The following is a 13,969-nucleotide window of genomic DNA, read 5'->3' as shown; positions in this document are numbered from 1 at the left end:
CCCCTACCTCACCCGTGGTGGCAGGGCCACCGCAGCAGTGCCGAGGAAGCCGGGGAAATCAGGCCCATATTGCTCCCGCACCGGTACGGATCTCCGTGGGGGCTGCCGGCAGGGGAAGCGCCTCTGCTTCCCTCTGCGGCGCCGGCCAGCCTCTCCTCCGCGGCCAGGATCCAAGATGGCCGCCATAGGCGCGAGGCCATGCCCCCTTGCTTGATTTAAAGGGACCTGATCCCTTTAATGATACTCACCTGCTTCCAATGATCCAGAGCAGAGGAAGTATATAAGGAGGCTTCCTCTGCTCATTCCTTGACTTGGCAATGTCCCCTAGCACTGCCTAGTCTGCTTGCTTTGGTGAGTATTCAAGCCTTGGACCTTGCTCCTGCTCCGTCTTGACGTTCCTGGTTCCTGACTTCGGACTGGCCTTCGGTGATTCTCTGGTTCCTGACTTCGGATCGGCCTTCGGTGATTCTCTGGTTCCTGACTTCGGATTGACAAGTGGTGATTCTCTGGCATGTGACTTCGGACTGGCAAGTGGTAATCCTTCGTTGTGTGACCTCGGACTGGTGAGCGACAAACCTCTGGCACTCGACCTAGGACTCCTTCCAGACCAGCGTCTCCAAGGGCCCGCCTAAGTCCCAGCGGCCCGGGTCCCTACGGGCTCCTCCCGGGGGGACCACGGGCTTCCAGGGTGAAGCTCCAGTCAGCCCTTGCACCGTCTTCCTGACCTCTCAAAGGTCCACCTAAGTCCCAGCGGTCTGGGTCCCTATGGGCTCTTCCTGGGGGGACCTCAGACTTCCAGGGGTGAAGACACAGCGCCTCATTTATTTATTTATTTATTTAATGGGTTTTATATACCGCCGTTCATCCTAGGATATCGCGTCGGTTTACAGGAAACAAAATCTCGTCTCTTCATCGCCTTTGCGCCAGCCTTAGCCTCCAGTGCCAAGAGCCAGCTGGTCCTGTCTCCTGCTCTGCCTTGCCACCCGACGAGAGAACCTACGAACCCTACGAAAGGTATACCACCCTCTCGTCGGCCAAGGGGCCACAAGCCTGAGCATAACAATTAGGATCCAAAATAAGCCTACATTTTGATAAAATACCCCATCATAGAGCAGGTTTAAAAAGTATCTAACAGACCAATATAGTTAGTAATGATTAATAAATGGTACCTAGAACCAGTTACATATTTGTGACTAGAACTGTCATTGTTAAAAATGTAACATTTACCTCAGAAACTTTTCTTCCTGTAGAGCAACATTTCTTGCTAATTCCGGCACAATAAACCCCAGTTGCTCCATGTGCTTTGTCTCTGTGATAATTTCGCGTAGTTCAGGAGCAAAATTTATTGTATATCGGACAGTTCTATCTTCCATATCTGCATCTTGCAGATCTATGCTCTGTATTAACGAAATCCATAAAACTTGTTAGAAGAATACTGCACTCCACCACCACCAACACTTCAATATGTCATTCACTGCCACCGTAAACCATCACTCACTAACCCTCCTATTCTTTACACAAGTACACATTGACTTCCCCATATTCACTGGGCTCTCTTTTTCAATGCTGACAGGACAGCAGCTTGCAGGGTGGGGTCTGGTCTCCCAAGACCAAAATGAAGGAACAGGAGCAAGGTAACATTTTCTGCAGGCCAAGGTAAGCTCTTGGATCCACAGAGGTCGATTTTAAAGTGTCCTCGTGTCCTTTCCTACTCTGCCTCCTTTTTCCCCTCTCCTCCCTGACCCCTAAATCCCCTTTCCCTATTTATTTTCCTTTATTTCATAACTTACTTCATCTAATGGCGCTGTCCCAGCCCACCCCCCCTGCCCAGACCACACACCCCCACCTGCCCCTTTTAGCTGGCCTGGTACTTCTGCACATGGCCGGGCCCTTTTGAAAATGCACACTCAGGGCCCGGCCATGCGCATAGCCCCCAAATTTTACACATGCAGGGCTTTTAAAATTTGGGCGACAGTGGGTCAAGGGACTCAGAGGCCAACATACCCTGGGGATCAGGAGGGCAGTGGCTGGCTTTATGGGCCAAGCATCAGGGTAATTTAATTCAAAAGGTTACCTTTCCTATAATGGAGATAGCATTCCATACTACGTAAGCCCATGATGCTTAGCAAACCACTTTTTTACATTGTTTCTATCATAATAAAGTAAAGAAAGGCTGATTTTCAGGACCAAGTCAGTAAATAGGCAATTCAAATTTGATAGGTACAAAAATTGTTATATATTCTAAAACTTAAAACCTTGGCGTGTTTTAAATTAAATTATGGCTGCTGCATTAATTCTTTCCTTATACAACTTGTAATCCTTTTCTGATTCTATAGCAAGAAAATAAATACTATATAACACAAAGCAAAAATATATTTATGGATGTAAAAAAGAAAAAAAAAAGATAAAACATATTATACTTACTGGTTCGAAGGCAACTAGAGTAGGTTGGCTGCTAAACATATGACCTTTAACAAGCAGGCTTTTTTTCAACAGGGATGGAAGTAAGTGCCCTGTGTACTCTTTCCAGAATTCATATTTCTTTTCTTCATATTCTTTCATTTTCTTAGCCACATCTAGATATTTAGCTTTTGCCTGTCGTAAAGAGTTGACACGACTTGATATGCAGGGACATGTAATTTAAAGAAAATTATTCCTTACCTGCTAATTTTCGTTCCTGTAGTACCACGGATCAATCCAGACCGTGGGTTATGCCTCTCTTCCAGCAGATGGAGACAGAGAAAAAACTTGTGGGGTGCCCACTATTAACCTAGTGCGCCCTCTGCGTCCCTTCAATATTAAGAATATCAAAGCAGAAAAAATAGATCAAGCAAAACCAAACTGTTTATGTAACTATATACATGTTCTCTTACGAAATAAAGTTTCTTTAGGAAAAAACTTGCAAATGGAAAACCCGAGCATTCGAGAATGTTTGCATTTTTTTAGTAGTGTCTTCGAGCTGGCTAGCTGTGCCAAAAAAGAAAGTACTGCTCAAGACAAAATCCTAAAAACCTGCGGGTGGGCGTCTGCACTGATCCGTGGTACTACAGGAACAAAAATTAGCAGGTAAGGAATAATTTTCTTTTCCCTGTATGTACCCAGATCAGTCCAGACCGTGGGATGTACCAAAGCTTCCCTAAATAGGGTGGGCCCGGATAGCCCTGCTCGAATGACCTGGTTGCCAAACGAGCCCAACCCTGGTGGTTGTAAATTTAAACGATAGTGACACGCAAAGGTGTGCAACGATTTCCAAGGTGTCGCTCTTCAGATTTCCTGAGGAGACACTGCTTGGCTTTCTGCCCAGGAAGTCGCTTGTGAACGGAGCGAATGCGCTTTAATACCCTCCAGAGGGCGCTTACCAGAGCTGACGTATGTGGTAGAAATCGCTTCCTTCAACCAACAAACTTTAGTGGTCTTAGAGGCCTTGTTTCCTCTCTTGGGTCCGCTCCAGAGGACAAACAGATGATCCGACAAACGGAAATCATTGATGACCTCCAGGTAAAGAATTAAAACGCGCTTAACATCGAGCCGCCGAAGCTCTCTGGAGTCCTCTTCCTGAAATGAGGGTAGCTCTACCGACTGATTTAGATGGACTGCGGACACCACCTTCGGGAGGAAAGAAGGCACTGTGGTCAGAGAGACACCTGAATCTGTGAAACGAAGATAGGGTTCCCTAGAAGACAAGACTTGAAGTTCTGAGATTCTGCGGGCCGAACAAATAGACACCAGGAAGTCGGTCTTCAGAGTCAAATCTTTGAGGTTAGCTCTCTTCAGCAGCTCAAAAGGTGGCTCACACATAACACGAAGCACCAAGTTGAGACTCCACGAAGGACACAGAGCATGGACTGGCGGCCTCAAGTGCTTTACTCCCTTCAAGAACCAGACGACGTCGGGATGTGATGCCAGAGAGAACTGAGGGCCGCCACCTGAACCCGAAGGGAATTATACGCCAAGCCCTTACCTAGACCTCTCTGCAGGAAGCAGAGGATCTGAGCCACTGAAGCGCAATGAGGAGTAACCCCCATATCTTCACACCAGGAATCAAAAACTTTCCACACGAACGTAAGAGATGGATGTGGAAGTTTTCCTGGCTCTTAGGAGGGTAGATATGACTTCTTCCGGGTAACCTCTTCTCCTCAGTCGTCGCCTCTCAAAAGCCAGGCCGCAAGACAGAAGCGATCTGCCTGGTCGAAAAATACTGGACCCTGGCGAAGGAGATGTGGGAGGTGGCCCAGACGAAGCGGACCGTCCACCGCTAGGTTGACCAGATCCGCAAATCACGGCCTTCGTGGCCACTCCAGTGCCACTAGAATCACTGTACCCCGGTGGACCTCTATCCGCCGCATGACCTTTCCCACTAGAGACCATGGAGGAAACACATAAAGCAGAATGTCGTGAGGCCAGGGAAGAACCAGAGCATCCACCCCTTCCGCTCCATGTTCCCTTCTGTGACTGATGAAGCGGGGAACCTTCGCATTCCTTCGAGTGCTCAAGTCGAGATAGGGAGACCCCCACCGGCGGACTAGGAGCGCTACTGCTTCCTCGGATAGTTCCCACTCTCCAGGATCTAGGCACTGCCTGCCTAAGAAATCTGCCTGTACATTGTCCACTCCTGTGATGTGGGATGCTGCCAGGCAGGTTAGGTGTTCCGCCCAGGTCATTAGCTTGTCCGTTTCCCGAGAGACATGCCGACTCTTCATCCCCCCTTGCCGATTGATATAGGCCACTGTGGTCACGCTGTCGGATAGGATCTTTACCGGCCTTGCCCCGCATTAGGGGGTAAAATTGTTTCAGCGCAAGACGAACTGCCTGGGTTTCCAGGCGATTGATCGGCCATTTCGCTTGCTCCGGAGACCATTGCCCCTGAGCTGACTGCATTTGACACACCGCCCCCAGCCGGAGAGACTGGCATCCATGGTCATGATCATCCACTGCAGCATTTCCAAGTCTACACCTTGTAGCAAGTGATCCAGACTGAGCCACCAGCCCAGGCTGTCCTTGGCAAGTTCCGGAAGCGGTAAAGGAGCTTGAGACTTCTGCGACACTGGTTTCCAGTGGGAAAGCAACGCTCTCTGCAAAGGTCGCATATGCACAAAAGCCTAGGGTACCAAGTCTTTAGTTGATGCCATCGAGCCCAGAACTTGGAGATAATCCCACACCATGGGAAGTGCAAGGCGCCAGAAACGTTGTACCTAGGAAATGAGATTGAGTGCCCAGTCCAGGTACAGGAAAACTTTGCCCACACTGGTATCGAAACGTGCTCCCAAGAAATCCAGCATCTGTGAAGGAGTAAGGCTGCTCTTGGCAAAACTGACCACCCATCAGAGAGAGCTTAGGAGGTGCAACACCTTTCAACTGAACGCCTGCAAAGGTCCCGGGACTTCGCCCGAATGAGCCAGTCGTCCAGGTAGGGATGAACCAGGACTCCCTCCTTCCGTAGGGCCACTGCCACCACTACCATTATCTTGGTGAAGGTACGGGGAGCGGTCGCCAGACCGAAAGGCAGGGCCTGAAACTGAAAATGCTGGCCCAGAATCATGAACCGGAGAAATCGCTGATGATCCTTGTGGATAGGGATGTGGAGATAAGCCTCCGAGAGGTCTAAGGACACCAGGAATTCCCCGCAGTGCACCGCCACTATAATAGAGCATAGCGTTTCCATTCTGAAGTGTGGAACTCTGAGGGCTCTGTTGACTGTTTTGAGGTCCAAAATCAGACAGAATGCATTTTCCTTTTTGAGGACCACGAAGTAAACAGAATAGTGGCCTAATCCTTGTTCCTTCGGTGGTACTGGGAGGATGGCTCCAAGGTCGAGAGGTCTGCTGAGAGTCTGACACACGATTTACTGCTTCTGCGACGGTCTGCAGGGAGAGAAGAGGAACCTGTCTCTTAGGGGCTCAGCAAACTCTAAAACGTAACCGTGCTGTAGAATATCCAGAACCCAACGATCCAATGTAATTTTGACCCAGTCTTCATAAAATAGGGAGAGATGTCCCCCTACTCTGGGAGGCGAGGAGTGGGCCAGCAACCCTTCATTGGGTTGATTTTGGAGTGGAGCTTTGTGGCAAGCCCTCCTGAGAGGTTCTGCGGCCACGAAATGAATGTGACCAGGACTGAGACCTAGATGACGGAGGCCTTTGGGAGACATATCTTGACTGACGAAAGCGACGCTGGCCCCGGAAACGGTTCCTAGAAGAGTTGAACGTCCTGAAGTTCCTTGGACGGTCTTCTGAAAGCTTGTGCACCTTGTTCTCCCCCAGGGATTTGATGATCTGCTCCAAATCCTCGCCAAACAATAATTTGCCTTTAAAGAGGAGGGATCCCAGCTGCATCTTGAAAGAAGAGTCTGCTCACCAGTTACAGAGCCAGAGGAGGCATCTAGCAGAGAACGTGGAGACCATAGACCTAGCCAGAACTCGCAGGAGATCATATAGCACATCTGCCCGATAAGCTATCACCACCTCCAGGTGTTCTGCTTGTTGAGCTTCCCCAGGTGGTAGCTCTTGGGTACTGAGCAACTGCTGCACCCATCGCAGACCTGATCTCTGCATGAGGGAGCTACATACCACAGCTCTGACTCCCAAGGCTGACACTTCAAAGATTCTCTTGAAGTGTACTTCCAGCTTGCGGTCCTGTAGGTCCCGTAAGGCTGCTCCTCCCATCACAGGAATGTTCATCCTCTTGGTGAACGCCAACACAGACGCATCCACTTTGGGAACCTTGAGGAGCTCTAGGTACTCCTCTGGAAGAGGACAGAGCTTATCCATAGCATGTCCTACCCGAAGGCTAGCTATTACAGCAACTGTAATAGCATTGGGTGAAAAGGAAAAGTTTTCACTGGGGGGCGTAGCCCTGCTAGGACGCTAATACATGGGGAATAAGGAGATCCAGCTCATCTCTCTGAAAAAGTCGCAAGACTCTGGGATCATCCCCTTCCACTTGCATGCAAGAAGCCAATGTAACCCCAATATTTAAAAAAGGCTCCAGAGGCGATCCGGGTAACTATAGACCAGTGAGCCTGACTTCAGTGCCGGGAAAAATAGTGGAAACTATTCTCAAGATCAAAATCGTTGAGCATATAGAAAGACATGGTTTAATGGAACACAGTCAACATGGATTTACCCAAGGGAAGTCTTGCCTAACAAATCTGCTTCATTTTTTTGAAGGGATTAATAAACATGTGGATAAAGGTAAACCGGTAGATGTAGTGTATTTGGATTTTCAGAATTCGTTTGACAAAGTCACTCATGAGAGGCTTCTACGAAAACTAAAAAGTCATGGGATAGGAGGCGATGTCCTTTCGTGGATTACAAACTGGTTAAAAGACAGAAAACAGAGAGTAGGATTAAATGGTCAACTTTCTCAGTGGAAAAGGTTAAACAGTGGAGTGCCTCAGGGATCTGTACTTGGACCGGTTCTTTTCAATATATATATATAGATATATATATATCTATATATATATATATATATATATAAATGATCTGGAAAGGAATACGACGAGTGAGGTTATCAAATTTGCGGATGACACAAAATTATTCAGAGTAATTAAATCACAAGCAGACTGTGATACATTACAGGAGGACCTTGCAAGACTGGAAGATTGGGCATCCAAATGGCAGATGAAATTTAATGTGGACAAGTGCAAGGTATTGCATATAGGGAAAAATAACCCTTGCTGTAGTTACACGATGTTAGGTTCCATTTTAGGAGCTACCACCCAGGAAAAAGATCTAGGCATCATAGTGGATATTACTTTAAAATCGTCGGCTCAGTATGCTGCAGCAGTCAAAAAAGCAAACAGAATATTAGGAAGGGAATGGTTAATAAAACAGAAAATGTCATAATGCCTCTATATCACTCCATGGTGAGACCACACCTTGAATACTGTGTACAATTCTGGTCGCCGCATCTCAAAAAAGATATAATTGCGATGAAGAAGGTACAGAGAAGGGCAACCAAAATGATAAAGGGGATGAAACAGCTCCCCTATGAGGAAAGGCTGAAGAGGTTAGGGTTGTTCAGCTTGGAGAAGAGACGGCTGAGGGGGGATATGATAGAGGTCTTTAAGATTATGAGAGGTCTTGAACGAGTAGATGTGACTCTGTTATTTACACTTTCAAATAATAGAAGGACTAGGGGGCATTCCATGAAGTTAGCAAGTAGCACATTTAAGACTAATCGGAGAAAATTCTTTTTCACTCAACGCACAATAAAGCTCTGGAATTTGTTGCCAGAGGATGTGGGGTAGTGCAGTTAGTGTAGCTGGGTTCAAAAAAGGTTTGGATAAGTTCTTGGAGGAGAAGTCCATTAACTACTATTAATCAAGTTGACTTAGGGAATAGCAACTGCTATTAATTGCATCAGTAGCATGGGATCTTCTTAGTGTTTGGGTAATTGCCAAGTTCTTGTGGCCTGGTTTGGCCTCTGTTGGAAACAGGATGCTGGGCTTGATGGACCCTTGGTCTGACCCTGCATGGCAATTTCTTATGTTCTTATCCTGGTCCGGATCAGGATCAATAGGAGACGGGTCAGGCAAAAACAGGGTTGGAGACTACCCGAACCTGGGAGAACCCTTGAGGAACCCCTGAAATGTCTTGGGAGACATCCAATCTTCTCACCTTAGGGGGAGGGGTCCCTGAAGATAAACCATCCTGCTGATTTGTGTGGAGCAAGAATAAAAGCACTGCCACACGCTCTCTATGATGATATTTATTTGCATGATGTCATGGTTCAAAGCTTACAGTTCTATACATATATACAAAGTCACATACCTGTCCATGGATATTCAGGTTTCCTCACCCCTCATACATCAGCCTGTCTATGCGAGAAGTCTGGGCAATTGATCAGGCGAAGAAGGGGAATCTGCAGCACATCGTACGTCTACGACGGCGCTCCAAAAGACTCCTGTCTTGCCGTTCCACCCCTCTGCATTTTATACATGTCAGGAGGAAAGTTGCTGATCACTATGGTTTCCCCTGTGTCGTTGCCAACGAGTTGCTACCCCTGTGTTGTTATGACAGTTGTGACAGTTAACAGTTGCTACTCCTGTGTCACTGCCACAACAGTTGCCAGGGCTGCCAACTGCCAACAGTTGCTACCACAAAGCCTGATTTATCTCTCCCTTGGTCGTAAGGCTGGTTGATCAGGCCAGCGTGTCCCCGGTGAAGCAGCCAAGGTCTTTGTTGCACAATCTGGTACAGCTTGTTGCACAATCTGGTACAGCATTTTCCTTACATGAGTAATGCGGGCAAGGTAAGCATTATGAAGTAACAGAATGAAATCCGCTGAAAAAGCAGGTGGTGGGAGTGGGTCCAGCCAGAGGATCAGTTAAATTGTGTCCTGAGTCTGCTCCTGAGGCTGGAGGGTCCACTGGCGTTAACACGGGTGGAGGGGAGGAGAAATCAGCGTCTGGGCTGCCCTGTGGCTGCAGTCGCACCAGAATTCAAAATGGCCACCGTTCCCGCGCTCAGTGGGAATGGGGCTGACTCCCCCCGACTGAAGCCGTGCCTGAGAGCACACGCCAGGCCAATCAGCTGCCCTCGAGGAGCCCTCCCCGCTGGGGAGGCACCTCGTACAAATTCCTTCGCAGGTGAACTGTGTCCCAGGCTCCCCGCAGGCTGAACATCACGCTAAACGCGGCATGGGGGAAAGGAGAAGGCTGAGAAGCCGGCCGAACAACACCCCCGGAGCCTGGCAGGAGCAGGTAAAAGCAGTGCTAAACCTCCGCTCCCTAACAAATCAAGACGACAAAACTGATCTTGCAAGTTTTTGGGGGGTTTTTTCCCAAAAAAAAAGCTGAGGAATGTCGCCTCTCAGCAAGCGCTAGAGGAATGAAGCCTCTCAGGGCAGCCGGTCGTAGGGCAGGGGGAGAGGCTGGACCACCAACTTGCACCCCTGTGAGCCAGGCAAAACTCCTAACAGCAAAAGTACCCGGACTTACCTGAGAATTAGAGCCCTAATCTCAAACCAGGCCATAATGCAAGTTTTAAAGTAGCCAAATGAGAAAATATAAAAATAGAATCTCCTTCTGTTTGGGTTTTTTGTTTTTTTTTTTTAACTTGATCCATTCAAAAGACTAAATTATTATGAGAAGAAAGGAGAAAAATTGTTCTGCTTTCCTATCTGAAATGTTAACATTTAAATGGGAACCGCAGGTTCTGCAACCTTCATCTGCTGGAGACAGAGAAATACTGAAGGGACGCAGAGGGCACACTAGGTTAATGGAGGGTGCCCCACAAGTTTTTCTCTGTCTCCATCTGCTGGAAGGGAGGCATAACCCACGGTCTGGACTGATCCGAGAACGTACAGGGAATGTATATTTGTTTATGTAAAAGAGGCATTTTATATTAAAATAATGAAATGAATACATATAATGAATACATTAGTTTAGAGTGCAGCTTTTTTGTAAACAATCTCTCTATATATAAAAGGCAATTTGCCAGTGTTTGTGCTCATTGCATTTGTGTATATGTTCTGTTGGCTGTATACCCATGTGCAAAGCATAAATAGTGCACGCTATTTGAAGTTGGCAACTTCGTGTAGCGACCTATGAAACAAACCCCACCCCAACCAATCTTTGTAAAAATTCTGACCCAAACATATCCTCCTAGCTCCTCCAAACCTCTGTGAGACATGAAAAAGGAATAGCTACATTGCTGTGAAGCAGATGACACTGGCAGGAGGCTGAGGCAGGTGTGGTCCAGACCACAGCATGTTTCCCTGGCAGCATGGCATCTCTCTGGTTCCTGACTGGCTACGCATAGAGTGCTACACTGAGAACAAGTGCCCTCTGCCAAGCTATATTTATGGGATGAATACAGAAGTCTTTGCAGCAGGTATGCTCTGCAGTGCCTCTGTTTCCAAGGTGGGAGTAGTAGACTGCAAAAGCTGGAGGCGCAAACTGGCCTGGCGGGATATAAAAGAGAGAGGAGGCAAAGTGGGTGATGTTCACAGTCAGGGGACCATAGTAGCCAGTCATTGTACCCTATCATCTTTGATGCACTTTCCCAGTAGTAAAAATGATAAAATGTACATACTGTCTTCCCTCGTTCACTAAGTAGCAGCTCCTCTACTTCTAGAAATCGAATGATGGTGTGCTTAATACGATGAAAAAGTGACCTTTCCCAATATATTGCTCCAGCCACTGGAGGGTGATTTTTATACATAGGAGGATCTTCGCAGTGTTTGTTAAAGAGATTGTTAATTACATCAACCTGCAAAATAAGAAAAATATCAATAAAAAATAGGGGTCCTCAATTTTTGTTCTTGATGGCTCAAAGCAGGTCTACTTTTCAGAATAACCAAAAGGAGAAATTTAAAAGTACCTGTTAATTTCCTTTCCTTTAGTCCTGCTACACCAATCCAGAAGTTTGGGTTACATTCCACTTCCAGCAGATGGAGACAAAGTGCATAACATTTTGTGTCATATCATCACTACCTACATGTGCCGCGATGGCTGTTAAAGCAATTTTAAACCACAAAGGTATTACTAATTTTTAAAAAACTTATAACAAATTACCAACTTTATTTTAATAGAAGAAAATTCTCTTTACAATTGTTATGTTATTTATTTATTTATTTATTGGTTTTTATATACCGGAAGTTCCTGTATACAATACATATCACTCCGGTTCACATTTAACAGAGATAACTATCGCCGGGTAGGCGGTTTACATGGAACATATCAAATATAATGAACAAAAGAACTATAATACAGTATAATATATTATATTAAGAAACAACTAAGATCAACTTAGATAACAACTTGGAACAAAACTGACTCAATGTGAGCATTGCATTATTGTGGTAAGACAAGGCTGGATGTTTGTTCTTCCTGCTTTAGCTCTCTGGGAAAGCTTGAAGGAAGAGCCAAGTCTTGAGTTTCACCTTGAACGTAGTATGGCACGGTTCTAGGCGGAGGTCCGGTGGTAGTGAGTTCCAGAGTGACGGGCCCGCTGTGGATAGAGCGCGTTTCCTCAGGGTAGATTTTGCAGGTTGGGTGATCATTCTGTTCTGGTATGCCCTTCTGGTTGGTTTGTTAGAAGAGTGTAGTTGAAGCTGGAAAGTTAGGTTGAGGGGGGAGATGTTATGTAGTGCCTTGTGAACCATCATGCAGGTCTTGAACTGGATCCTATATTTGATGGGGAGCCAGTGGAGATGCTGTAGGATTGGGGTGATATGGTCCCTTTTTTTGGCATTGGTAAGGATCCTTGCAGTGGCATGGTAGTGTATGCTGGAAGGCCCTGCAGGAGTGAATTACAGTAGTCTAGTTTAGTTAGAATGATGGCCTGGAGTACTGTGCGGAAATCCCTATATAGTAGAAGGGGCTTTAGTTTCTTTAGCACTTGTAATTTAAAGAAGCATTCTTTTGTGGTGTTATTTATGAATTTATTGAGGCTGAGTTTGTTGTCAAGTAGTACACCCAGATCTCTGACTTGAGGTGTGGTGGAATATCCTGAGGTGTCTGGAGAGTTGTTGGATGTTGGCGGGGCAGATTGATCTGGTGCTATGATGAGAATTTCCGTTTTTTTGGTGTTTAGCACCAGGTTGAGGCTGGTTAGCAGATCGTTGATGGATGAGAGGCATTTTTTCCAGTAGGATATGGTTTTATGTATGGTCTCCGTGATAGGGATGAGAATTTGAATGTCATCCGCGTATAAGAAATGGGTGAGCTTGAGGTTAGTAAGTAGATGACAGAGAGGGAGCAGGTAAATGTTGAAAAGGGTGGGTGAGAGTGATGATCCTTGTGGTACCCCCATCTTGACTTGGATGGGGTGAGATTCCTTGTTGTTTATCTTAACTTTGTATGTTCTGTTCTCTAGGAAGGACTTAAACCAGTTGAGAGCTGTTCCAGTGATGCCGATGACTGTTAGTTGTTGTAGTAGGCTAGGGTGGTTCACGGTGTCGAAAGCTGAGGAAAGATCCAGAAGCACGAGAAGACAAGGTTGGCCTTTTTCGAGATTGAAGATAATGGTGTCTGTTAGTGTGGCTAATAAGGATTCGGTGCTCTTTTTCTTTCGGAATCCATATTGGTTGTTGGTGAGGATATTGTTGTCGTCAAGGAATTCAGAAAGTTGTCTGTTGACGATTTTCTCCATAATTTTAGCTAGCATAGGGAGTGTTAATAAAGGTACAATGTTATAAAGACTTTATAATTTATGGGGGTAATATTCAGTAAGCTGGCAAGCAAAAATGTTATCAGGCTAAGATGTCTGATAACTTGTCCCAGATATTCAGCAGAATAACTATTCCTCTGATATACTTGCTTAAAGTGAAGGATAACTTTAAATCTAACCGATCTATTTTCAATAAATATTGAGTTAGTGGCCCTCCTTTGCTAAAGAGAAAAAAACCTTAATCACTGGCCTCCAGAACTGATTCCACCTTCCCAGCACAAATGTTAAAAAGACCCCTTCTAAACCCCCTCCAATTTAAACAAGAATACATGTATGTGTACCAGACCTCCCCACTCCCTCCCCAATTAATACAAAAGAATATTGCCTCCTTGCTGTTCTGCACACCGTCACCTCCTGACACCCAATACTGAAATCACGGCTCATTTTTGAGACCCGAGATCACTGTACAATGCAAACCCAGGTGCTTCTAGTGTTATTCTGGCAGTAGGTAGCACTGGAAGCGTATGCTGCTGGCGTAAACTGTCCAGCTCAGCACTGAACTCTCACTTTATCCAAATGCCTTGTGTGAATATGGAGTCAACATATGCACCCATTCCTTGGTTCCAGGCATTTGTTAATATTTTTTGAATCTGTAAAGGATGCATGTTCTGCCCTTGTATCAGATTCTTTCTTTTTGTCAATCACTTGAGTGAGTGTAACAAACCTTTGTTATGGGTATTTTGTAATTACATTTTGGACATGTTGATCCCAGTATTTCTTTAGGTGCCACTGTGCCTCTCTCATTTTCTTTTTTTGTAATTTAACTTTTTATTTGGGCAACATCAAATATACAT

The 13,969-nt window shown here is 46.0% G+C and overlaps 1 protein-coding gene across 1 annotated transcript in view; it reads right to left on the bottom strand.

Moving 5' to 3' along the window:
* DNAH10 (dynein axonemal heavy chain 10) overlaps window positions 1-13,969 on the bottom strand; it is a 952,322-nt gene that overhangs the window by 755,321 nt on the left and 183,032 nt on the right. Inside the window, 3 exon segments of the mRNA XM_029571350.1 lie at window positions 1,228-1,397; window positions 2,425-2,595; window positions 11,037-11,213. Coding sequence (XP_029427210.1) covers window positions 1,228-1,397; window positions 2,425-2,595; window positions 11,037-11,213 — 518 coding nt within the window.

Source organism: Rhinatrema bivittatum, chromosome 11 (genome assembly GCF_901001135.1).
Source record: "Rhinatrema bivittatum chromosome 11, aRhiBiv1.1, whole genome shotgun sequence".
Taxonomy (NCBI): domain Eukaryota; kingdom Metazoa; phylum Chordata; class Amphibia; order Gymnophiona; family Rhinatrematidae; genus Rhinatrema; species Rhinatrema bivittatum.
The sequence above is the reverse complement of the archived record's forward strand: the minus strand, read 5'-3'. Positions and strand labels throughout refer to the sequence as shown.